The sequence below is a fragment of the Nansenia antarctica genome (genome assembly GCF_963989245.1).
Source record: "Nansenia antarctica genome assembly, chromosome: 7".
Taxonomy (NCBI): Eukaryota; Metazoa; Chordata; class Actinopteri; order Argentiniformes; family Microstomatidae; genus Nansenia; species Nansenia antarctica.
In genome coordinates this window covers 53,247,410-53,275,185 of record NC_137677.1, presented here as the reverse complement: position 1 = coordinate 53,275,185, position 27,776 = coordinate 53,247,410, and the positions used below count along the sequence as shown (strand labels likewise).

At 42.6% G+C, this 27,776-nt stretch overlaps 1 protein-coding gene across 1 annotated transcript; it reads left to right on the top strand.

Annotated features, from left to right (window-relative positions):
• Positions 1-27,429, top strand: LOC308163093 (FERM and PDZ domain-containing protein 4-like; the record flags this gene model as incomplete). Its single annotated transcript, XM_080537275.1, has 17 exons — positions 1-41; positions 10,939-11,055; positions 14,482-14,642; positions 14,977-15,079; positions 15,939-15,984; positions 17,054-17,158; positions 17,673-17,780; positions 18,403-18,534; positions 19,067-19,186; positions 19,531-19,667; positions 20,295-20,421; positions 20,680-20,769; positions 20,905-21,087; positions 21,325-21,460; positions 21,607-22,626; positions 24,414-25,649; positions 26,162-27,429. 17 exons carry the CDS (start codon positions 1-3, stop codon positions 27,427-27,429), a joined length of 5,130 nt encoding a protein of 1,709 aa, XP_080393401.1.
• Positions 27,430-27,776: the final 347 nt, after the last annotated feature.

Here is a 27,776-nt window from a genome sequence, read left to right as displayed (position 1 = left end):
ATGGATGTGTTCAGCTTTGTAAAGATGCCAAAGCTGTCAGGGTGAGTCGGATGCTGCTGGGAATGTGGTTGTCTGCTTCCATGGTATTTGTGTAAGAGGAGCTGCTGCATCCTGTAGCCTATGGCATGATTTATTTATGATTTACATGGAACAAGGGGGGCTGGTGTAATGTAATGTATGTAGAAAGAAAGTGCACTTATTGTAAGGATTAGAATGAGAATTTAGACTGTGCGTTGTCAGATGTGATCCTAATGTATGGGGGAGCGAGGGAGGGGGAGACTTGGTGAAGGGGAGGATGGGGGAGTTAGCAACAGAGGCTGAAGTGGTCCATGTGCCTAAACTTAATGAGATGCTCAGTACTGTAGGTCATTATAGCCATTTTTTACAATCTTGAATTACAGAGTGCTGACTTTGTTGCAACTGTTTTATGGTGAGTTTTTTTTCCAACAAAGCACATACTCATGAATCAGTGCGGTTGCAACATTTTACAGAAAATATTAGATAAGCTGACTTTTGTTATTATTTTATAGTGGTTACTTTTCAGTTCAAGATTCGCATGATCTTTCTACGTAAATATTTGTACAATAGTTAATCATTACTGTAAAAGACTGAAAGAGAGATGGAAATTGTGTGAAACTGGCCATATAACAAACAAGTTTTTGGGGGGTTTAGTTGTAGCTTGACTCTTTTTAAAAATAAGTTGTCAATACAATATAAGATTTCTTAGTTTTCATGCAAGGCAAGCACCTCCTGATGTTGTGTAATTTCTATTTTCTACTCGTTGTAGCCTACTTTCTGTACAGTACACTGCATCTAGCTGACAACTCTGCAGTGTACTGTTATGGGTTCTAAGTCCATCATATAGTAGGATGAGTTGCCAAACTCTGTGGTCATTAACTGGAGGACATGATTTCAGGCTCACAACTACTTCATATGAAAAAGTTGCTACGAGATATTTCAACCTCATAATAAATCCTCAAAAATAATTTGGTATTCAGGACACCACTGTTTTGAGCTTGAATAAAACCATTAAAATCCGCTCCAGCATAAAATGAGAACAGAGGTGAAGTGAGGGAAACCGGTATGTAGAAAAGTTCTGGATAGGATGAATCATTTCCCAGACAGACAAGTTAACCTTGTGCACCAGATTGTCTGGATCTAAATCACAGTAATCCTCCTAAAGGATTTGGGCCCATCAGCAACGCTGCAGGAATATGGCAATGAAATGTATTTATCATAGACGCCAAACATCTAACCTGATATCACATATCCTAATGTTCTCATTCAAAGCTTTTCCTCTTACCCTTGTGATATCAAGTGTCTCAATTATTCTGCACTTATGATGGACGATTCGCATAGATATGTCAATATCTCTCCATTATAAGGAATGAAATAAACAAATGAAGGAAATGAATGTGAATATTCCCTATCTGTCCACACTGGCGATGTCCTTCTGATTTGACCATTTAAAGTAACTTGAGTTGAGTCGATCAATTTGGAAGTGCTTATATTAAGCCACGTTGTGTGGAACATATCTGTGAATAACATTGTCAGTTCGACATGTTTTGGACATGAACAGAATTCATATAATGCGTCTTCATTGGAATGATGCAAGACTGACCTGTTCCTTTTAATAATGTCACTGTTGCTCCACAGTGGGCCTTTGCATGGCAGTGTTTATTACGGGGCTCCTGTAAGGGCACAAACATTAGACAATCCTGTCACTGTTAATAATGACACATATACTAGACCCTATGTTTATAGCTCTGCTGCCAGTGTGCATAGCAGCCTACAGGAGACTCTTCTACCAAGGCAAATGGAACATTTTACAGTGCGATCAACTGTATGTGTTTCAAAGGCCCAGGAGGAGAATACAGATATATTTTATGTTCTGCTCTGCCTCATGCCTAACAACGCCTCCGGTCGCCTTAGCTGTCAGATAGAAGAGCTCATTGTTTTCTGTCATTGCTTCAATGGCACCATTTTATTGTGACAACACTCTGTCTTAGGAATGTTAATGTTAGTTTTTTGTTGTTGTTTGCGTTGAAAGCATGCACTTATCACCCATTATGAGGGAGGACATTTTTTTTCAAAGATCATCATTTAGTTTGTCAGTAACATCATGGTTTTTTTGTTTTACATACCGGTACTGTAATAGGAGGGTTAAGTCGGGAGGCCAATCTAGCTGCACATTAGCAGCAGTAATACTGTTGCTTCTTGGGGAGTTTCACCAGCCAAGCGACAGTGCATCTGGCTTCTGACGACTCAATGAAATACAACTCAGAGGGGAAAGAAAAGAGTGAGTTGTGTGTGTCTGTTGTTGTAGAGGAAACTGAGTCTGGTTGTCACACTGGTGTCATGCACAACTCTGACACATGGAAGATTTCCCAAATAATTTGGTATGTGAACAGTGAACGTTATAATATTCAATGTTAAACAACCTTTGTCAGCTGACCTTGTATTTCATTGTTCATGTTTTCTACTGTTTTTGGTCCAAACTCTAGAATCCTCTTTAGCTCTACACACGGTTGAAGCAGCCGTGATTCGTTGTCGGCTATTTACAGATTAATATTCAAGCTTAGGAAGTCATGGTTCAGTACCACTGACACACAACATTGGACCACAGGCTCCAAACAGTTTCTCACTTATGGGTTATGCAAAGCTAGTAGGAGCCAGCCATGCATGTATGGATGGTAAAAGCTCTAACATTTGGTTTATGAAAAGTTATATAAAAAGAAGCACTTGGGAGGAAGTATGGAATGGCATGTTTAATGCATGATTTCCCCATGCCTGTGGTTTTGAAAGCAGCTTCATCTAAAATGGAGTATGGGAGTATACTGTAGCTAGATTGCAATTCAGCCACTAAGAGTGGCCAAAGCCAACACATACTGTTGAAGTATACATACAACAAGTCAATTTAAATGTGATACTGTACAGTATGCTTTTTGTTGGGTACGTTTGTTTGTCATTCCCTCATTAGTTTTCAACATTCAATGAATCCTTGGTGACATTTAATTAAATCAATTTGTGTCTCAGGCCTATTTTAGCTATTCAGAGTGCCCATGCACATAAGGTCACTGGACTGGGCACAATTTGATTAGCCTAAATGTTTATTAGAGTACAAGAAGGCCAAAAGATTTGTAAAACATGGCTGTTTTTGAAACCAAAAGGCTCTTAGGGACAAGCTCAGCGGAAATGGTTTGAGAGGTTTCAGGCAATCATTTGTTGAGTCCTCTTCCTTTAGAGCTTATGCATAAAAGCAATGAATAGTACAATAAGGGGCATGAGAACTCAAAGCTAGCCCAGTGCCTAAGGAGCAATTTCATCACTGTGTCTGTTTAATACCTGACCTGAAACATTGGGGTGGAAGGAGATGGCAAGGGCTTTCAATATTACAATAAGTTATTTATAGAAAGGTATTTCATTTTTATGAATAACTCTCATGTAGCATAGATTTCCCAGATGATAATAACAATAGGAGTTGTAGGGATCATGCAGTTACATACATCCATTAACCCCCTGAATATACAGTAGCACATGACTGAAATAAGTAGTTTGGTATACTGTATATACTGAATAGAAATGCTGCAAGCGTGTGTGTGTGTGTGTGTGTGTGTGTGTGTGTGTGTGTGTGTGTGTGTGTGTGTGTGTGTGTGTGTGTGTGTGTGTGAGTGCGTGCATGCATGCGTGTGTGTGTGTGAGTGTTTGTTTCTTTATGTGTGTCCATGTCTGTGTGTTTGTTTTCAATTATATTCTACACTCTTTTGAAGTGTTTCTCCCCCAGGCTCTTAGTAAGTAGCATCAGTAGAAACTAGCCAGTTCAAATTGCAGTGGGAACATGTATTTTATTAGTTATAAAGTGACTGATGCAATGGAAGTTATTGATTAGTTGGTTGGTTGGTTGGATGGTTGGTTGGATGATTGGTGGATGTTATAGGATTATAATTGGTGCAGCACCCAGCCATTTCCTGGAAGTGGCGCAGCGAGCATCCCAGGCTCCAGATGGCAGATCTCTATTTGATGATGTGCTGGCGCCTGCTGTACAGTAGGTAGACTATGATCAGAGCCAGCACCATTTCAACCACACTCACACAAACAAATAAACAGCAGCCAAATCTGTGCGGGTGGGTTGATTCCCAAATGCTGTCTCAACCCAGAGGAGATTAGCTACCAAAGTAAAATGTTCCTATATAGAAATGGTAGAGAGCTGCCTGTGATTGTTCAGTTACCCATGGCAACAATATCAGCACCTCCAAAGAGAAATTCAGAAATTACATATTCAACTCTTTGAAATAATGGCAAAACAATTCATAGATAATCCAATGCACAGTAGATACCATTACTATTGTTAATGTATGTAAGGAAACTCCCACAACTGTACTTGCTGCTATGTTACAGTCGGTGTGTTAATTAGTCTGTTAACTCGAACGGCCATTTGCATGTGTGATTTAGATGGTTTACACCATTTTGTGACCTCCTCAGATGCCAAAATAACATGGAGAGATGTAGCTGTGGCACACAAAATGGACCTGATAAATGCTCACTAAGATATGCCAGGATCTGACTACAATGTGTCAAGTATGAAGGTGTGATGTCACCTACTTTTCCTTTGAAATAACACTCAAGGTTGTTGTGCTACAACGCCACCTAGGTAATATAGCCACCCAGGAGCTCAACTAATAATAATCAAAAGAGCTCAACTAAACCATATACCATAAGCACTTATAGAGTGATTCACGCATGTGAATACCAAGAGGAGGCAGAGGCTAGAGCAATTTAAAAATAGAAGTACACACTTTATTTTTAAAAATGTGTTATTCTTAAAATGTCTCAATGTTAAAATGTCCCAATCCTCAGAATGTCCTCAACCCTGTACAGTCCACGGTGTAGGTACTGGATTTTCCGGCGGAAAAGTGGGGAAATCTGGTAGGGTGGGAAAATCCGGTACCTACACCTGATCAAGGCTAGGTGGAACACGATCCATACGGGGCCTACTACTGCCTCCGCTCTGGACCAGGCACGAGAGACGCACAGCCAACACGCTCTCTTCTGCAGACACCCACACAACGCACGACACTCGGATGCGCGCCTACTTATTTGCCCCGTGAGTAATAATAAGCGCCTGCCGACTTCCCAGGCGTGCGTCGAGTGAGACTTGTGGGGTGCACGTTCGGCCTCTGTGTCTCTATGAAGATAGACATGGGACTTTATTCGTGAGGTTGTAAGTTCGTTTTGTGCACTTGTATCTTGAAATAGCCACGGCCGATCACACTGTCACTCAGAAGCGCAGCTGTCAACGATAATCAAATCATAGCGAAAAAAGCAACACTGACATAATCACAACAAAGCACACAATAAAAGAGTATAATATCACTATAACTCAAATAAACACAGCAAATTAGAACACGGTAGCAATCTACACACCACTGCTACATAAGAGATATCATTTACAGTTAAGTTAACTGTCACATCAGACAAACACAAAATAATTTAAGTTCAGCCTGTGACAATTAGAAGGCAAAAACACTTGTGTGGTTGACAATGGACAATGCTATTCGCCACTGTTAGTGCTACTGCCATGGTAAGAAAAGGATGTTTGTTCCTGTTTGAATCTCCGCCAGGCCAAACAGAGGTCAGACATTTTGGTTTTGTGTCCCATTAACCAACATTCCAGAGACAAAAAGCTTTTGAGTATTAACTTTCAAATGGACTCTCCCTTTGTGTGAGCCTCCTCCCTGCTGCACTCTCAAACTGCACTGAGGTGCTCTCTAGGGATGGTCATCTCATCTGCTGTTTATCCAGATTAGATATACAAACAGATTTACATTACGTCACATTCTCCTCACTAACGCCTGTGTTGATTAGTATGACGAGGAGTCTGAAGTACACTGTCCATGCATTCTATGCTATTTGACATAGGGCTCGTCCTTTTCACTCTGACTTGAACCAATGGTTTAGGTCAGTATTTTACTGATAGTAACAGCTGCTGTCACTTTATTTTCTATGTGCTCCATTTATTTCAGCACTGACAGAAAGGACAGCTCCCAGAGGTCAGCATGCTACAGTTGTCTACTGTATCCACTAATGTGGGTGAGGATTGGTGTGTGTGTGTGCGTGTGCGTGCGTGCGTGCGTGCGTGCATGTGTGCGTGCGTGCGTGTGTGTGTGTGTGTGTGTGTGTGTGTGTGTGTGTGCGCGTGCAGACGAGTGAGTGGGTTTGCGTGTCCAAAGGACGAGAGTGGGGACTGAGAGCAGGTGTGAGTTTTTCAATCTACACCCAAACAATAATTGAGTGGCAGACAGTAAAAAGTTATGCAACATGTTCACCGCACAGCTGAAAGAATTTCCAACACACCTGAAACATCAGCCAAAATGTGTATGTATTTCTCTAAGGGAATTGATGCCATAGTTTTGCTATAAAAGATTTAAACTACTTGAGTGGCCAGAATTCCTAGAAAAAGTCCCAGCCCGAATGATGTTCACTCAAGTGGCCAGTGAGCATTGTTATAATACTATGATACTAGAATAGTCTACAGATGCATCAGGGACAACTTCATGCGCCACACAAAGTACAATCAAAAGTTATACCATTTATACTGTAATACTATGTAAAACATAGTGTCTTTCTTAGGTACGTGATGGCAGACAGCTACTTAACCCTCAATGTTGGTAATGGGAGTACAGTCGGTGCCAGTGTCTGGGTTTAGTTTCACTACACAGCCCACACTCATGGAGATTGTCCGTGTGAATTATTAAAACAGAGTAGAGTGCTGTGGTGTTTGAGAACTCCAGTTAGGGTGCAGACTCTGCCACCTCTAAGACCAAGTAAGATCATCCATTAGCTGCCTGCTGGTCCTGGATATACTGTACCTGTACTATGATGTGTTTTCACCACCACATGGTAAGTTGAAGAGAGACGAGAGAGAGAGAGAGAGAGAGAGAGAGAGAGAAAGAGAAAGTGAGAGAGCTAGAGACAGAGAGGGAGAGAGAAAGAGTGAGAGAGAGAGAGAGAGTGATAGTATGTGATAGAAAAGGATCAGATTGATAATGCAATTTTTATAATTAACTGAGAAACTGCCCCAGACCACATAGAATCTAGACCATTTAATGTACATTATACGTTGATGTATACCATTTGTATGTCATTTGTGGTACACAGTATGATGCCGTCCCAAATGCATTGAGACTGAACACATTTAGCAGCTTCCTCCCTGACAAAAGATATTCAAATGGATGTGTAAAATGTTAAGGGCCTCTAATAAATGCAGTCAGGTCGTGATCTTTGTGTTTTGACTTGGATTATTAAGAGGCCTGAACTACATTGACCTTCATTGCCATAGCAACAGAGGGTACGGCACTCCCGAGAGTGCCATACTTTCATTGGTTATTATTTTCCATTCTTTTATTTTCAGATGGCTTCTCTTTGGTCAATTACAGTATATGTAGGCTATACTACTCAGATAAGAATTATTTGTAACTCTGTTCAGTATTGTATTGTTGTCTATGGGGTTGCTCATTTTCAGAAATAATGGAAATGTAGTCCTTCAACATTAATTCAAAACTGTTAATTAGATATCAAACATGTCATAGTATATAGGGCCTACAGTATACTTTACAAATTCATCATGACCTCTTTGTTTTTTCGAGGGGAATCTCAAGAAATTCCTATTCTCAAAACAAAATATTTAAAAGTGGACCCATTTCATGTGTGATCTGTATTGTTGAACAGGACCAAATAGAAGTTCTGAAGTAGCAGGTCCCCTCTGACTCCTGGCCTGGGTAACCTGTTCATGAATTGTGCAGCATGGGTTACCCACTTGGCGTTCCATTACTCAGTCCGATGTGACAGAGCAGACATCACTTATTAATGCCTGCTGTGTAGGCTCGATTTCACTGTCCACCAGTGGCTGAACTTCCGTAACTTCCCATTTGGGTATTATTCTACCACATCTCTCTAGCTCAATGGCATAATGTACCTCGGGAGCACAGACACAAGAAATCAAAGATCAACATATATATAGCCGTGCCATTAGGGGAGAGAAAGAGTGTGGTTGAAAGAAAGAGAATGGATTTCTTACAACCATTTGTCGATTCAAAATTGTATTTTGAAGGCCCATCATCTAAATCTGTGAGTAAAATGCTACATTCATACAAAGCTTAAGCTTCCAGAGAATTGTCAAATCCATGGCTGGTGCCTGCAGTTATAAATGTGGGATATTGAGGAAATTATTATGGGCATCATTACTGTTCAAGAACATGTTTCCAACTGAGACTAAACTGTACACTCTTTTGTGCTATTCAGGACAACAAAACCTTCTCACTGTGAATGCAATCAATGCACTGTAGGCTACAGAGTAAGGATGGAATCACAAAGAAGTCTTTGTTAACTCTGCAATAGTGCAAAAACATAGATATTTTCCATATTTGTTGGTTATTAATTGTTGATGATTTTCTCAAATACATTCCGTTCCCAAAGAGGATGCAATTATAAGTGAACAATGGATGAGATGAATTCGGGTAGATACTGCACAGTAACATCAACTCTGGAGAGTATCTTCTGAATACAGCCAGGCATACATGCTTTTTGTTAATGTACAGTAAATCAGATAAATCCATACAGTAATACCCCTCAAACACATGATTGAATGGGAGGAGAAATCTGATTGCACCCCCTGTTTAAAGTGCAACTTCTCCACAATGCTCTGCTCTATGGTATACTGGTGCTATTTTCAGCAGCCATACTCGTGATTGAATATGAATGCATGCAGAATAATGTATCCCAGTAGTACTTTAAGTGCTTTTCTGATGAGATTACGTGATCTCAGAACTTGTTCTACTGTTTCTGTATTTGGTTTTTGCTAGATGAAGGAAACCTCATCCTTGCTATGGATGTTGGTTTCATATCTAGGGGCCTAGCTACTGTAGCTGTTTTGTTAAAAGTGTATTTTTTTCTCTCTCACAGTGTAGTGTTGATGAATCTACAGCGGGCCCCACATGGTGTTTTTTCATGCATATCTCATGCAATGTAATATGAATACACACACAGAGACACAGACATTAAGCTTGTTGGTAACTGGGGAGAAATTAAGGGGAAAAGAAAGAGAGGCTTTGAATAATAAATGTGAAGAGCCCTGTTACACAGCAGACAAGCCTTTGAAGCGACATAACTTACTGCCACAGCTTTCATATCATCACCCATTCCTCAGAGAGAGACAGAGAGAGAGAGAGAGAGAGAGAGAGAGAGAGAGAGAGAGAGAGAGAGAGAGACAGACAGACAGACAGACAGACAGACAGACAGAGAGTGGTGTTTGTGTGTGTGTGTGTGTGTGTGTGTGTGTGTGTGTGTATACCCATGGAGTTTTCTCCTACCCACATCACTCTGTTAGGGGACATGTGCCACAGTAAGAGATAGTGTTACTCTAACAATGAGGAAAGTGGTTGGGGACTGACTTGATTTAAGTGTCATGCAAAGTAAGATTTGGAGCCTGGGGTGATTCCAAAGTGTGAAGCAGCAGATTTTGACTTTCCAATTTACATAATTCTCAAGATACAGAAAACAGGCTGATTCAACCTTACTACCACACTCATTTGTATCCAGTGTTCCTGAAAGGAAGCAGAACACATTGTATTTGCCCCGTGATAAACTCTCAACTCTTCTCCTATCAAAAGATGTCTCAGAGTCCCCCAGCTTTCTGAGGAAGCTGCTGACATCTAGAAATAAAACCAATTTCATGCCTCTAAAAGCACCAGAGTGAGGCATGACAAATATGCTTGTGTGTCTAGATGTCATAATTAATTAGATTTACATTCAGTGACTGAACCCAAGCTATGGAACATGGTTTATGACATGAATATTAGACATCCACTTGTTATTAGTTTGGATGGCCTCAGACCATGCTACTGTATGACTCACAAAATGAGTATTGCATCATTCATAAACCTGTATGTTTGAGATTGTTTTATTCCACTCAGTTAAGCATCGATGTGAAGGGATTTTATTGGACTGATTGGTCACATTTTTACATTATCATTATATTATTTTACATTATTATCACACTTTTTTTTCTTTTTTTTTGCCTGTTTTATACTGTGTCTACTCTCAATCAATCAATCAAACTTTATTTATATAGCACACGTCACATCATGCATTGAATGGAACTCCAAGTGCTGAACATAAAAACAATAGTAAATAAACGACAATACAATAACTACAGGTAGGAGATAACCCTAAAAAGATCAAATAAATACAACACAATAAAACCAGGAGTAAAACAAGAAATAGAAGATAAGATAGGAGTAAAAGTGGAAGTTGACAAAGACACTAGAAACAAGCCAGGCTAAAAAGGCTTTAAAGATATCCACACTCTCTGCCATCCTCAAGTCCTCCGGAAGGCGTTCCACAGTCTCAGGGTGGCTAACGGCGGCCTCGCCATGGTTCTTAGACCGGACCCCTGGAACAACCAACAGACCAGTACCAGAGGATCTGAGGGATCTAGTGGGTACTTACGGTATCTTAAAACCATGTCAGACATGTAGTCGGGAGCGAGACCTAGTGCTTTGTAAACCAATAAAAGAATCTTAAAATCAACTCTAGGACTAACAGGTAGCCAGTGGAGCGATTGTAACACAGGTGTAATGTGTGCTCTCTTTCTGGTCCTGGTTTAAACATGAGCGGCTGAATTTTGCATAAACTGGAGTTGATCTATGGCTTTTTTGGGTAGACCACAAAGGAGAGCATTACAATAGTCCAGCCTGCTAGTGATAAAAGCATGCACTAGTATCTCTGTATTGGCCTGGGAGAGAAACGGACGCACTCTGGCAATATATATCTATATATTTATATATATAGATTTTTTTTTTTTTACTGTCACTATCCACGACTCTTAACATTATCGGAAGTATCCAATGCCTGACATCCACCCCCTGTCCTCCCCCCTAGCCACCGGACCAAAGCCTCAGGCTGGCCACCCCCCTCTGGGACCTGGAGCGCTTCACAGGGACCCCTCAATGGATGGGACATGGCATCCAATAGAGAGGGGCGAGACTACTACATCAAGTAAGTGAGTGGAGCCCAGACCATGTGAGGAGCGAGGGTTTCTCTCTCACCCCAGATGTTTAGGAGGCTTTGGCAACCTGTGATTATTCCAGCCACGTCACTGCCTCCACACTCTCTCTCCATCTGTGCATTCAGAATACTGATTCTCTTTTCCTTCCACTGCTGCGCACAGACACTTCTTCTCCTACCCGCAAACACACATACTCAGACATACGCACACGCACACACACGCACACACACACGCACACACGCATACACACACACACACACACACACACACACACACTCACATACATACATACATGCATACAAACATACATACATACATACAAACATACATACATACAAGTACACGCGCACACACGCACACACACACACACACACACATACACACACACACACACACACACACACACACACACAGACATACACACAAACCAGCCTGAGCTCTCAGGAGCAGCGAAGTAAAGCCTAGTCTTTGTGTATATGTGCTGCTGCTGATAAAGAATTCACCTGCGTAGGGACTGCTTTGATCTCTGTAAGACTGCATGTCCGTAGCTGCGGAGATGCTGGGGTGCAGCGCTATCAGCGTTATCGATCCTTAGCCAGTTTTGGATTTCTGTGGAGGAGTACAGGTAAAATATGTTTCCGTCCTATATTTGATTGTTCTGTACTGTACTGTATGTGAGTGAGAAATACTCGGTGTAACAAGTGAGTGTGTCCCTGCTTCATCTCTTACGCTGTTGCTGTAGGAAGACGAGGCTGAGCTGTTTCTGTTGTTTCCTCTCCTCTACCAGCAGTGATGTGCAAGTGCATTCATTCTGATGCTAAAAATATTACAGACAGAAATCCAAGGCAGAAATCCAAGGCATCTAACTGGATTCTTACCTGCTTAATCCCTTCTCTCCCTTCAAATGCATCATGTACTGCAGTCTCATTTAGATGATGCCGTTGTCTCTTACAGAATATACAACATTTGAGTTTAAAATAATGTGTGTACAGTCTGTGTTTGCCTTGTGATTGTATGTACAGTAGTTCTCATATGAGGGAACTATGTGTGAAGTACAGTATGGCATGTAGAGAGGTGGGGAACTTGTCACACATGCATAAAGGCTTGGGAAGCGTGATCTCAGAGGGGTTACATAAGAAGAGAGGAGGACTGGCTGTGTTGGATGCAGAGAGTCTGTCTGGATGAAGCATATCAGACCCTCCTTTTGGCTCCAGCCCTAGCCCTGTTACATTTGAAGAAGACTCATAAATAAACTGGTGTGCTTGACTGTCAGTAGCAGTAAATCAGAGTTATTCAAGGTGCTCAGGTCTTTAAACGTCAAGCTGAGGTATTGCTTTTTAACAATATGTTTGATAGAAAGTCATTAATAAACCAATAATGTACCAGTTGACATGCATATTGTATCACATCATACAGTATAACAGAGTTAACTGTAGTACTTCAGAGAGTGGTGTATTCAATGTCCAGGAGGGTTCAAAGGTTAAATTGAATCAATATCAGTACAAAATGTCGTAAATTGCATCGTGTCTCTAAGACTAGTCATTAAATAGTGAATATGGGAAGTCCTCTCTCTCTCTCTCTCTCTCTCTCTGAGTTTGTTATAGGGAACAACAGATAGTTTGTGACGTGGGAATGTTTAATTCCCCACATTTGGCTTTATCCAGTATCTCTGAATTAACAGTTTAATTGCTGGTGAACGATAATTCAAAGTGCTTATAACATTGCTATGTAAGCGGGAAGAACAGCCAAAACCCCAAGACACTTGTACAGTAGGCTATAAGTAAAAAGGTTTGCATTCTCCTCTTGAAAAGATTGTGCCCTCGCTCCAATAAGAACAACCAGTTCTCATCTGCTTTGTAATGCAACAGTGTTGGTTATGAGAGTTGTGTAATAATGTGGAGCTACATTAGCAGCTAATAGGGATGATTAGGGACCATTAGATGCATTGCTGTTGGCATGTTGGGAAGCTGGCCATCTTTAGCAGGTGGCCAGGGTTGGAGATGAGACAGCACACTTCCTGGATGCATGGGCCCATATGGTTTTCACTGTGCACAAGCTGTTGTGGTTGTCCTGTTAGTGCTGGAGCTGACACATAAATCGAACGTAAACTTGGTCTCAGTGGCACCTTGAGAGGTTTGATGTAACGCAATGCGATTGGAAATGACCGCACATAATGCGATTATTATGTGGTTGAATGTCTCTTCGTCGTCTGGTTTTACTGAGTGTACATGTGAGTGTGGAGCAGATCGTGCACCATGCCCTGCCCTTGTTCCCAGTGCCATGAGAGATTAATTGTGGGTCTTCAGTGGCGAGTGGAACATGTGTCAGGAATGCCTACGAATTACACACTGCTTCGCCAGCCCACAGCTCTAATTAACCAGCAGTGTGGGCACCATGGGGAGATGCTGCTCGCCTGCCACACAGACCAGGCAAATAGGCGGAGGAGGAGGAGGAGGAGCAACAACTGTAGGAAATGCAGAGGATAGAAAGCTAAACACTGGAACAAGTGTGGTAGAACAAAAGGAATAAGAGTTGTTACAGGGAACATTGATGATTAGACTCATCTTAAGACTAATTGAATTGAGAAGGGGATTATAAGGTTCAGGTTGAAGAGCGTTGGTTTACAGTCAGGTATCAGTGACAGGTTTGCCAGGTGCAATGATGCCATGGGTCAGAACACAGCCCGGCTACAGATGAACGTCAGAGCCATGACCCTTCACTGATCACCAACATTACTGCACAATCTTAGAGAGGCCACAGGCTTGTTGGCCGCATTTCCGATACCCTACATGTCCATTTACACATTTATAATACTTTAACTGAGAAAATGTATGTATTACAGTGATAAGGTGCAACCATATATGGTTACGTGCTAAAGCTGGGAAAAGCTGTGAGATGATTATCTGAGTGTTTTTTGAAGATTGTCTTGATAAGGCTGAGAGTGAGAATCTGCAGCAGGAAGATGCAATCTGAGGTTGATTGTCATCGCCTACTTGTTCTATTTTCAGGCATCATACTATTTTGTATGTTCTGCCTAAATGTTGCTGTTCAGCTATGACCATTTTAGAAACTAGACTGGAAATCTGCCAGTTGCTTCATATTTAAAAACATGAAATGTACTGTTTCCTCAGCACTGTGTTTAATCAAGTGTAATGGCTGAATCTGGGCACAGCTACAATAGTATTTCATACTGAATAGAATAGTGGTTGAGTAAGTCTTTTTTAATGTATTTTAAGTAGATGTTTTATTACAGCATCTGGATACTTGAATCACATCTCCATTTTTAAAGATGAAAGATGCAGTATGGCGAGATTGCAAGATACTGCTGGTATACAGGATGTCTTTCAGTTGGGGTATCACTCTTCACTGATAGTGATCTGATCCTCGGTTCCACGGTTGTTCGCTCTCTCACACAGCCACGTCTCACAGAGCAACTCACTGGAGGAGGTTCGCCTGGACGGAGACAAGTTTGTACCTCCGCCCCCCCGGAATGTGGAGATGAGACGGGATCCAGTCCTGGGGTTTGGCTTTGTGGCAGGAAGTGAGAAACCAGTGGTGGTCCGCTCAGTCACACCAGGTAAACTAGCTTACCTGTAGGTCCTCATTACATCAGGTAAACCAGCAGTCCTTCAGTAACACACCAGGTAGCTATGCCGCCGATTGCCAATTATCAACAGGCAGCAAACTAAACCATTGGTGACAAAAGAGTGATAAAAGATGGATACCTATAGATGATTTTCACCAATGAAAGCCAATGCGATAATAATAATGAATCGTGCATATTAGAGTGCTCTGTAAGTTAGTCACCCTTGCTTCATGACCAGAATGCAAATGATCTAGAAGATAAAGAAGAATGGGTTGACCTTATGCAATTTGTACCACTTTACTCTTGGTTCCATGTGTCTTCACAGGGGGTCCCTCTGAGGGCAGGCTGACCCCAGGGGACGAGATCATCATGATTAACAATGAGCCGGTCAGCTCAGCACCCAGGGAGAGGGTCATCGACCTCGTCAGGTAGGGGAACTCAGCCTTTTCAACATACTGTACACGCCATGTTAGGTTTAGAGCACATATTGTATTATTATACATCATTTTGGATGTGTGTGTATTTTTCCTGAAGTATTATAATGTCTTCGGGTAGTCAGCATTCTCCAAAATTACTCATTGTGTGCTTGGTTATATGTGGATTCAGCAGTCAAAAGTAAACATTAACATATAAATAGCACCTAATTTCCATCATTCTTAGGCAACATACAGTAAATATCCAGCAACCATGAATGCTGTTAAATAAATGGTAAACCAAAATAAACAATCCTACTGGAAATACTAATCATACCAATAACTATGACTGTAAGTTATTTAAATTGCAATGATAACAATTTCCACATCATTGTGCAGCTCTATTGTTTTTGCCCATTGTACCACACAGGTCTTATGCCAGTGTAGATTTGTCTTCATGGGTTTTATTAGATTGATGTGCTTGACTCAGCTGAGTGGCTGGCTGTTTGAGCAGTCCTGGTGTGACCTGTGATAAAGTCTGACTGTGTACAGTGGATTAGTGTAGTGAAATATGCCGACAAGAAGGCCAGTTCATCACTGTTCCCTTGGTCTTGACTGGGCTCTGTCTTAGCAGTAAAATACTGCACTATTAGAACAGTAACGTGGACCTGGAGCATCACAGAAACAGATTGCTATAGCTAATCTTTGTGGGTTTATTTCAACAATAGTCATCTGTCCACTGTACTGTAAGAGGAACAATGCAGGACTGATTACTCGCTCTTCCTGAGTCATCAACATCCTCTGCACATGGATTTGACATATCCAGTTATACATCTATAATGATGTTTTTGTTTGTGTGTGTTCTGTCTGGCAGGAGCTGCAAGGAGTCCATAGTGTTGACAGTTGTTCAGCCATACCCGGTAAGTCTTACCGCCTCCCAACGTGTCATTCCAAAGATACTGAGTAAAAGCCCTGGGGAATAAAGCTCAATAGACTGTCTGTGATTCTGATTTGTGTGTTGACTCTGTTGATGAAAGACATGGAACATACCCATATGTCTCTATGGCGCTGTAACAGTCGGGCTTGTGAGTGTGTGCCTGGCTAACTCAAGTTGACTTCAATCCAAACCATGAACTCTGTCCAAGTCTTCTCATCACAGGGTCAATCCTAGCATGAGACCCCAGATGAACCTCCTCAACACTTGTCAACACTTGTTAAAACCAGGGAGGACCATATGGTGATGGATTTACGATGCCATGAGAATAGCTACTGTAACTGTTGGTAATAATATGATTAATAAAATAGGTCAACGTGATGGAATTAGGGGAATATTACTATAATTTCAAATCCTGCAGTACATGTATACTATTTTGTTATGACAATTCAAAAGTGTGTTGTATTACCTGGGTTTGTGAAATCTTCCGAATAAAAAAATGGCACCCATAAAGACCATGCAAACATAATTTAATTAATTATTCAATTAAATTATTTTACAAATTGCACACTTCCAGCAATAATTTGTTCTCATTATGTTTCTCAGTAGTGTGTCTGGGGAAATAGCCCGATAAGTGTTATTTAACTGGAAACTGCGAGAAGTAGCTCACCCTGAAGAAAGCGGATCAGTTTGCAGAAAAAAGGGTTCCAGAATCCCATAAGACACAGAACAACCAGGAGAGCAGGTCCTATAATCCAGCCTGTAATTGTTCTCATTTATCAGGCACAGTAGCGGGGCTGGCTCAATGACACAGCCACCAGTGGGGGTGTACTTCCTTCCACTCATGTCCTTATACCACCAGAATCAATCAATTACACAGGGAAATAGGGGCTTCTAATGAGAATGGTTAAACGAACAGCAGCAAATCCTAGTCATAAATGCACATTGCTCATCACCCACAGAGAAAATAATATTGACTGTAGCTTTTCTGAAGGAGCAAGAAACCTTTGACCAACTGTCTTTTTTTCTCTGTTTTCTCTTTGCTTTTCTCTAAGTCACCCAAATCTGCATTCATCAGTGCAGCCAAAAAGGCCAAGTTAAAGTCTAATCCGGTCAAAGTCCGCTTTGCAGAGGAGGTCATCATCAACGGTCAGGTCCCAGTAAGTGGCACATCACACTTTGATTCATTTACTACTGTACATCACTGGCGGACTCAGGGGGGGGCAGGGGAGGCGACCGCCCCTCCTGGTGCCCCCACGGTTGAAAAACGTCTCTCTTCCCTTTTGAGTGGCAAAAATGCCCTTTTGAGTGGCGAAAATTAGAGGATGTGCCCTATTGGTGCCCCTCCAATGGTCTAAACTTGACCATGTGCACTGATGGGGTCCCATGTTGTGCAGTAGGTGCCCTTTTTTTCTTTTCGCCCCTGCCCTTCAAACAGTCTGAGTCCACCACTGCTGTACATGTTAATGTCCTCCGAAGGCTGAACATGTCCAATGGCATCACACTGACTTGAAAGAAAAACGTGAAAGATATGATGCACACTTACTCACACTGTATTTTAAACCATTCATGTACACATGTTCCTGTTATTACCCACTATGACAGTTCAACAGTTTCATCTCCTGATCAATATGTTAAGTATCATCCTTATACCAATTTTATTAAAATCTTCAGGAGAGTGTGAAGGACAACTCGCTGCTGTTCATGCCAAATGTTCTGAAGGTGTACCTGGAGAATGGACAGACCAAATCATTTAAGTTTGACAGTAACACATCCATTAAGGTAAGTGTGTGTAATGTTCTAGGAGATATTGCATAATCAAAAGTGATTGTTAATTTAACCTTACATTATAGTGGTATATAGTCCACTTATTAATAGATGTGTTAATTCCTTTGATCGCTGTTGCATACAGTATTATCTTTACTTAATTATGATTCAGTAAGTGTCAAAACCTGCATAACATAAAGCACTCACACATGGCAAATAAGCTTTAACTTAATTAAGCATGCAGAAGTCAGAACTTTTCATCCTGTATTCATAAAGAGAACACATCCTAAGTGCTTTTTTTTGTATGTACATTAATTTTATGCAGCAAAATTCACAGAATGTCAAGTTATACACATTGTTATGCATTTTAAGAGTCCTCCATTTCTGAAAAGAAAACCCATTTCCACATATACAAGTTTGTGTATGTATGTAAAATGTAAAATATTGCACTATAATAGTTCATGATACAGTACCGTACTTAATTTTAACTAAACATGTATTTTTTATGATTTATCCATAATGCAGAAGAGTTTCCTGCATAGACTTTCGACTTGCACTGTGTTCACGTGGTGTTGTTGTGTGTGGTGCGCGTGCCTTGCACATGTTGTATTAATAATGAATGTTGTCTATGTAAAAGGATGTCATCTTGACCCTACAAGAGAAGCTGTCCATAAAGAGCATCGAGCACTTCTCCCTGATGCTAGAGCACAGAGCCGAGGGCACCGCCAGCAAGCTCATGCTCCTCCATGAACAGGAGATGTTAACTCAGGTGAGACAGACACACCCTGAGGGTAGACCGGTAGGGGCTGAGCAGGAGATGTTAACTCGGGTGAGACCGGTAGGGGCTGGCTCATGGATGGATTGACAACCGACTGATAATATCAGTCCCTCATTCAGTTACAGTGTTATCAAGTATGACCTGCGTTAATTCATGGATAGTGTGACATGGGTGGGCTTGTGATTAAACAGGAAAATGATAACGTAGGGTAACTGACTGCAGATGGAAATGATGATGATATGATGACGTTGTATAGTCTTCATCCCCTAAACTATATGATACAATAGCAAAACAAGACTGTATACACATATTCATTCTATTGTACACTATACTGCTATTACTATCTCCTATGGAATGATTAGCATTCTAATTTTACCTAAGACTGCTTTCAATTACATGTAATCAGATTTGTAGACATCGGCATGTGAACAGCAGTATCTTCTGGCTTTTTTATGAATTAGTCATGCCATGGCTGTCTCGTCACTAATAGGTCCTTGTCCTTGTCCTTGTCCTATGACCCTAGGTGACACAGAGACCAGGGTCACACAAGATGAAATGCTTTTTTCGAATCAGCTTCGTCCCAAAGGACCCTGTGGACCTGCTCAGGAGAGATGCAGTGGCGTTTGAATACCTCTATGTTCAGGTGATTTCCAACATACTGTATATTAGACAACGGTGTGATATACTGTACATCCGCTACTTTATGTTTCTTGTTTTAGCAAATGACACATTCTTCGGATAATTGATCATATTAGTCATTACTGACTATCTTTTACGTATATGTATATGTATTGTTGGCTCAGAAGTAAAGATTGTGAACATAGTGTTTATCATTGACCTTGGAGTCATGATCAGAATTCTGCTATCAGGGAGCCAAATATACGGCCACAGACGTCTTGTACAGTACAGTCCTGTATATTATGTTTCATGGTCAGTAAGAAGAGTCCGAGGAGTGTAACCTCGTCCTGTCCTCTCCCTCTCCTCCAGAGCTGCAATGACGTGGTGTTGGAGAGATTTGGGTCAGAGCTGAAATACGACACAGCCCTGCGTCTGGCTGCCCTGCAGATGTACATTCTCACCATCAACACCAAGCAGTCCCAGAAAGTCTCCCTCAAGTACATCGAGTGAGTGACTTGTGTTTCACACTGCAACCAGGTTAACATGGACCTACCTGTCTCCTAGCGACAGGACTGCACACATGACACTCAAGAGCCTCTCTTGCTGTTCTTAATGACTTAAGAGTGTGACTTAATGAGTGCTTTGTTGTGGCCCCCAGATCATTGTGAGGCCATTTCCCCACCACACTCCATCTCTCACCCCCCTTTTGAATTTAAATTCATTAAATTCATTAACGACTGTATCTAACTGCTACTGTTCTACAAATAAATGTCAATAAATAAATGTCAATCATGTCAGATAATTAATATTTTTTTATTTTATGAGAATTAATGAGAATATAATTTATTATGATTGACTACCTGTTGGTTAATCAATGCATCCTCTCTGTCTTGTCCTGTCTTGCACCTGTCCTGCTGTAAACCGTGCTCCATGGTACCAAACCAAATTCCTAACATGTTTACATGTCATGGCAATAAAAGTCTCTGATTCTCTGATTCTGTATACAATGACAAATTACTATGGCCAAGAATGATGACTGTCTTCAAAGAATAGATGTCATTGAATAGATCTATGATACTCTCAAGGAGGTCTTATTCAGTGTAACCCAAATGACTGTGTTTTTTGTTCCACAGAAAGGAGTGGGGTCTGGCTCTGTTCCTGCCTCCTGCTGTACTTTCCAGCATGAAGGAGAAGAACATCAAGAAGGCCCTCACACACATTCTCAAAACTAACCAGAATCTTGTGCCTCCTGGTAAAAAGGTAGAATACTGTAGTATTTCTCATCCCGATTGTCTCTTGTTTCTACTTCACTCTGACGCAGCACAATGAAAAACACTGCCACCTTGTGGAATACGCAACTGAATATTTTCAGCAGTTGTCATGCTGTTAAATCGCCCATGGTTGAACAATTTAACTCTTTATTGTGATGAATTATACCACCAGAGCATTTGATTTGAAATGAAATTCACAGTGTACATCCATACAATTTATTTGTTGTTTTTTGCGTTTGTCTTTCAGCTGACAGCATTACAGGCAAAGGTCCACTATCTGAAATACCTCAGTGACTTGAGACTATATGGAGGACGGGTGTTTAAATCAGTACTTCTGGTAAATGAGCACCCCTTTTTCTCTGAGTTCATACCATTCAGAAGATGTCATACTATTTCATCATAATTAACATGATGATGGAAGAAGTGGTGTGTTTCTATTAAAATGGCCCATTTTTCTGCTCTCTGCTCACAGCAAGGAGAGAAACACACAGAGGTGACACTACTGGTGGGGCCCAGGTATGGCATAAGTCATGTGATCAACACCAAGACCAACCTGGTAGCCCTGCTGGCTGACTTCAGCCACGTCAACCGCATCGAAATGTACACAGAGGACGAGAAGAACGTCAGGGTGGAACTGCATGTGCTGGATGTCAAGGTAAAACACACCCAATAGACATCAACTACTGCTTAATGTGTTTTAGTTGGTTCTATGGTTAATGGTTTTTCATTGTTTTGTTGAGATATGCGTATTAGCCAGGCAGATTTGAGGGAAACAATTAGAGTAACTGAGGCTGCAGTCTTGATTCAGCATGTTGCAACCTCATTCTAACAGGCTACAGTTTCCATTTAGTGTGTCAATTCAATTCTGTCTGCTTATGTCCCTGTTCTACAGCCCATCACTCTGATAATGGAGTCTGTCGATGCTATGAATCTGGCCTGCCTGACCGCTGGCTACTACAGACTACTGGTGGACTCTCGCCGCTCCATCTTCAACATGGCCAAAGGCAACACAGGGAACACAGACACCGGTGAGCCTCCACTGCCATATAGAAAGCAAAAGTATTGATTTGATTGTTTGGATGCTTTCAGTTGTAGTCAGAAAGTAGTAAAGAAAGTAGTAAAGAAAGTATGTGATACCAGACAATCAAAATTCCTATTTGATTCCTCTTCCCAGGCCATGAGGCGAGAGTCAAGCAGAATTACCAGGCCATCGAGTGGACATACAGCACCCCGTGCAGAGGATATGAGGACCACAACAATCAGAGATGTAGTCGAGAATTCTCGGACAGAGACTCGGAGTTCCTGGATCATGGGAGAAGTGAGAGTGAGATGATCTCCCCCGTCTACATCACCGAGATCCAACCGCCCTACCAGCACAGCATGTATATGGCAGAGAGGCCAGAGAGGGGCAGCAGAAGCCCACACCCCCCGCCTTTCCTCTGTGTACCCAGGGCCATACCCCAGGACTCCCCCAGGAGCGCCAAGGTCTCCTTCATCTTTGGGGATCCTCCTCTAGACAGTGTGAACCCCCAGAATCTGGGCTACCGGAGGCTGATGGACGAGGGTCCAGAGATTGTAGAGGATCATAGTCCCATGTATAAAATACTAGAGGAGGACTATAAGACCATGGACCCCATCATGGATGGAGAGGGGTACCACCAGTATGCCGCCAAAATCTTCGGCACCACCGAATGCATCGAGGAGCCGTTGCTGCGGGACATCTGCTATGCAGAGACCACGGATGACGCGGAGGACGAGGACGACATCAGCTGCGAGGAGGACATGAGCATAATGGGAGACATGGACAAGCCCACTTTCCTTACACTCTCGGGATCCAGCGATGACATCATCGACCTGACCTCCCTCCCCCCACCACCGGAGGGCAACGATGAGGAAGACAATGACGTGCTGCTGCAGTCCCTCAACTTGGCCATCGCAGCCCCTCCGCCGGGATTCAGAGACAGCTCTGATGAGGAGGAGCAGCATGGAGCCCAGGGGCCAGCCCCAGTCGGGAGGGGCCAGGGGGCCCGAGACGACATCCCTGTGTCTGTCATTGACTCAGTCCCTACCCAGGGAGAAGGGGTAGAGTGTGAGGATGGGCCCCTGGACGATGCTGTTGTGTCCACCTTACAGGCCCTGGAGGCCCTAGCAGCATCTGAGGAGCAGAGCCACCCGCAGTCAGAAAATAGCACAGGTTCTTCTTATACTATTGTAACATTTATTCATTAATACCATGCAATGTTCCAGCCATTCACTTTTGATTTGTTGTTGTTGATTTTTTCAATAAAACCCCATTTTGTTCAATGTTTACGTTTTGTATGAGCATTGTTTCATTCATTTGAACCTAAACATTGCTGTTTTGCACTCATTTTGGTTCAGAGCCTATATGTTGTTGTTTTGTCAAGTATTTTATTTGATCATGTATGTGCAATGGCATATATGCATTTCAATCCACACTCTTCATTTGTTTTGCACAAATATAGTGGGGGAAATAAATATTAAACAACATTTTGTCCAGTAGGCTCCAATGAGCCTATTTAAGTGAAATTTGCACCAGACTTTGGTATTAACTCAAACAATCCAGACAAAATCTAAACATTAAAGTCCATATGTAAATAAAGTTATGTGTAATAAAGTGGAATGAAACAGGGAAAAAGTATTGAACACACTAACTGAAATTAATTCAATACTTAGTGGAGAAGCCTTTGTTTGTAATGACAGCTTCAAGGCACTTTCTGTATGAAGTAACTAATCGCCCGCAGTATTCAGGTGTGATTTTGGCCCATTCCTCTACACAGATTGTTTTTGCTGTATGCTTTGGATCATTGTCCTGCTGGAAGTTCCACCCACATCTCATCCTCAGCATCCTGGTGGATGGCAGCAGGTTATCTCAAGAATCTCTCTGTACATGGCTCCATTCATTGTTCCTTCAATGATATGAAGTCTGCCAGTACCACAAGAGGAGAAACAGCCCCACACCATGATACAAACTCCAAACTTCACTGTTGTTATAGTGTTATTCTGGTGATGTGCAGTGCCATTTCTCCTCCAAACATGGTGTGTTGTGTGACAGCCAAAAAGTTCCATTTTGGTCTCATCTGACGAGAGTACATGCTCCCAGTAGTTCACTGGCTTGTTTGGCAGACCTTAAACGAGCTTCAACATGTTTTTTTTCACTAGTGGTGTCTTGTAGGCTGAGCGTGCACAGAGGCCATGGTGGTGGAGTGCATTGCCTACTGTCCTTTCTGTCACCTGCTGCCTCCAAGTCTTTCTGGATATCTTTCCTAGTGGTCCTTGGCTCTTTGGCTACTCTTCTAAGTATCCTTCTGACTCCCTGATCAGAAATCTAGCGAGGAGCTCCTGTGCGTGGCCGGTTGATGGTGGAGTGATGTTGCTTCCACTTCCGGATAATTCCCCCAATGGTGCTTACTCGAAGATTCAGAAGTTGTGAAATACGTCTGTAGCCAATTCCATTTTCATGTTTTGCAACAATCTGGTTGCGAAGTTCTTGAGACAGCTCTTTGCTTTTACCCATCATTAGATGTTTGTTGTGTGACACCTTGGTAACAAAAAAAAACTTTTATAGCCCATCAATATATTCTAACCCAGCTGACATTAATTAGCACAGATTGGAGGTAGAGTTGCCTCCTAATTAGTTATTTTTTCTAATTTTAACTTTAGTTTAAGTAACTTCTCAGTGTGTTCAATACTTTTTTCCTGTTTCATTCCACTTTATTACACATCACTTTATTTACGTATGGACTTTAATGTTTTAGATTTTTTTGTCTGGATTGTTTGAGTTAATACCAAAGTCTAGTGCAAATCTCACTTGAATAGGCTAATTGGAAATACATTTACTGGACAAAATATTGATGTGTTCGATACTTATTTCTCCCACTGTATGCACCATTATATGATATTTATGAGGTGCTTTAGATGAAGGTGATGTTAATGAATTGTCTGTCTCTCTGTGGCTCACAGGTGTAGAAATATCACGGGCCTTTAGCCCTGAGTCCTCCTCTGATTCTGGCAATGAGACCAACTCCTCTGAGATGACTGAGAACTCAGAACTAGCTCAGAAACTTTCTGAGAACCACCTGAGGATGTATGTGGCTACAGCCGACCATACCCTGACGGAGGAAAAAACGGAGTTCCCTGTAACTCTATGTGAGGGCGGGGCTGTCCAGGCGATTCAGTACAACCCTGAGGAGTCCCAGGATAAAGAGGCCAAGTCCTCAGCTGCGTCTTCCTCCCAGATCCTCCGCTCAGACGGGGGAGAGATGGAGCCAGAGACCATGGAGACTAAATCACTAACTGGCTACTTCAGTAAAATGCACATGGGTTCACTAATGAACAAGCAACCAGGGAAGCAGGGTGAGGCTGAGGGCAGAATTCAGGGAGATGCCGGTGATTCCACAGAAAAACGTCACATCAATGCCCAAACCCCAAACAGAGAGGACCCTCCGGCACACCTTGAGGGGAAGTATAATGCTTTCACTGTGAGAGATTCTCAGTATATGAACCAGCTTGACTTGGGGCGGACGCCATTTCCATATCGAGAGAAGCCTCAAAGATGGCAGCGAACCACTGAAAACAAAATGGCAGACAATCCCTCCCTAGATTGTGTGAGTGACTCACATGCCTCCCACACTGACAGAGTAACAATAACAAGAGACAAACAGGACTGCGATGAAAGAAGCCAGCAGTTAGACATTCATTTACGCTCCCCTGCCAAAGACACCCACAATCCTGAGGAAGCCAATTCGCAGAGTAATGAACAGCAGCGGCCGCAGAACAAGATGCCACAGGCTGAGCAGGACGTCACACGGTCATATGAGTTCCACCTGAATAAGCGTATGTCGTCCATCCAAAGTGAGGGCATCCATTCTCTCCAGAGTTCTCGGTGCTCGTCCATTGACGCCGGCTGTAGCACAGGCAGCAGCAGCTGTGTAACTCCCATGGACTCTCCTCTCTGCGCTGCAGAAAACAGTCAATGTTTCCTCACTCAAGGGCTACATGAGTCCTCACTCAAGGGCTACATGAGTGCTGAGGAGAAGGCCTATGGTGCTCCAGGCCAGGGGATGCAAGGCAAGGTTAGCCATCACAATATGGACCCCACTCTGCTGAGGAAGATCCATGCAGCAACTAGTGCAGAGCCTGGGTCCGGCACCATGCGGGATGGGTGCCACCGGAAGCCCAAGATAAAAGAAACCACAGGTACAACTAAACAGAGCAGAGCATTCTTTGATGTCTATGGGTTTAAGTGAGTGTGCTAAACACAATGAGGCAGTAGCTAAATGATTCAGTAGTGGGCACACTATGCATCAAGGAAACACTGTGCCATCATCAGAGATTTTAGACAGAGGGAAAAAGCATAAAAAGCCTGTCACTAGTAATAACATTTCAACTATACTGCAAATGTATAGTGTGTAGGGCACATTGTTTAAGTGATATTGCTGTGAAATTGCATGAGGCATTAAGTCAATGCACTAAGTCAATACATAACAATACACAATAGAGACTTGGTAAAAGGGCTGATTGCATTCTTATGTCAACTCACAACTCATTTCCTCATGACTGTGTATTATCATAAGCTCTTATGAAGTGAGGCTATGTTAAGAAGTGAAAGGCTCTAATGATAACAGCACAGGGCTATTGCTGATCAAAGCGTGTGTGAGTCTGGGAGATGCTTAATGATTCTCTTTGTTTCTCTACTACCCCTAGTGTAGCTTGCACACAGCTGGAGAAGGCTGGAGGACAAGACACACCCTCAGTTCTCTCTAACCAGGTCAATGCCGCCACCACCACATCACCACCATCATTAATGAGTAGCACAACGGCCAGCGTGACGACCCAGGGCTGCCTTGAGCCCCTCCCACATGCCCAGGTTTACCCCTCTAGCTTACCCACATGTGACCCTGCTATCCCAGACCGCCTCAGGAGGGTGTGCAAGGGACGAATGCTGAGGAGGAGCTGGAGCAGCATAACACCGGGCTCCGGGAGCTTTGAAGCGCTGTTGGAGAGAACCAAAGCCACGCTGAGCAGGAAGAGTGTGCAGAACCTCCAGTCACCGGACACCACAAAACCACAAAGGGGATTTTCTGCCAAGACCGTGTCCCAGAGCTCTGTTGGCTCTCACTCCTCTGGCACCAAGCTCTTAAGAGGGGCCTCCATCCTGCTGCCAGTGTCAAGGGATGCCAAGCAGCTCAGAGGCGTGCCCAGTCTGGACCCAGGCACCTGGAAGTGCCATGGATCCTTCACTTACTGCTTCCTCAGGAGGAAGACTAACACGGTTGTTGATGCTGATGAAGATGGAGGAAATCCTTCACAGCCATTCTGTAGAGGCAAGAGGGCTGAGCTGCCCACCCCTGGTGTTGAGGCAGGGAATACTGCCTCTGTTGACTCCTCCACTGAACAGCCCAACATGGCCACTGGTGTGAATGACACGAGCCTCAGAACCAGACAGGCTCGTGTGAACTCCATGAAGGGGAAGACGTACAGCCTCCCCAGGGGCTTCTCAGATGCACAGAGAGATGCCCTGGAGATGATAGACCTGGTGCAATCCAGCCTAGGTCATAGAGACGGGGACGAGAGTGGCTCGTCAGAGGCTAGCGAAGCTGACCTATGGAGGTACGCTCAGCTACTCTCCGCGGAGGCCAACATGCTAGGCAGAGCCTGCAGTCAGATGGCCCTGGTGTATGACAGTCTGGAGGAAACACTGCTCACCCTGACTCACAGCTTCCACACTCTTTGCTGCCTGACACAAGCCTGCATGCTACTGGTGGAAGGCCTGACCTCCGAGGCCAAGCAGTGTGAGGTAGTAGCCAAGGTGGAAGATGTCTTCATGAACTATGTCTGTCTGCTACAAGCTGCCCTTGCTGCTTCGGGCAGCTCCCCCAATGACCAAAGGGTGAATGCATTGACACGTCACTCTTCCACCATGTCTGCAATTGTCAACACACTAACTCGCTCACTTAAAACCCTCCTCAACAAGTAAACACGTCTGTCTTTCTGATTAGCGATTTCAAAGCCATACATAGACATGGGTGTATTCTACCCAACCAATGTGAACTGCTGTGACAAACCTTGCCTTGTGTATATTTTGTTTGATATGTAAAGTAAAAGGAATTATATCAATCACAATTAAACTTTTAAAAGAGATTATATTCAGGCCCCTGAGAAGAAGATCATGACACTAAGAGTATATTATCTGATATTACTTGATAGACTTTTACCAATTGCTAATCATATTTTGGGGCTTATTGTGTAGATAAACCTTAGAATCGGTATATTATTTGTATTCATCATATATTGTAGGAATATTATGTCACACTTAATGCATAA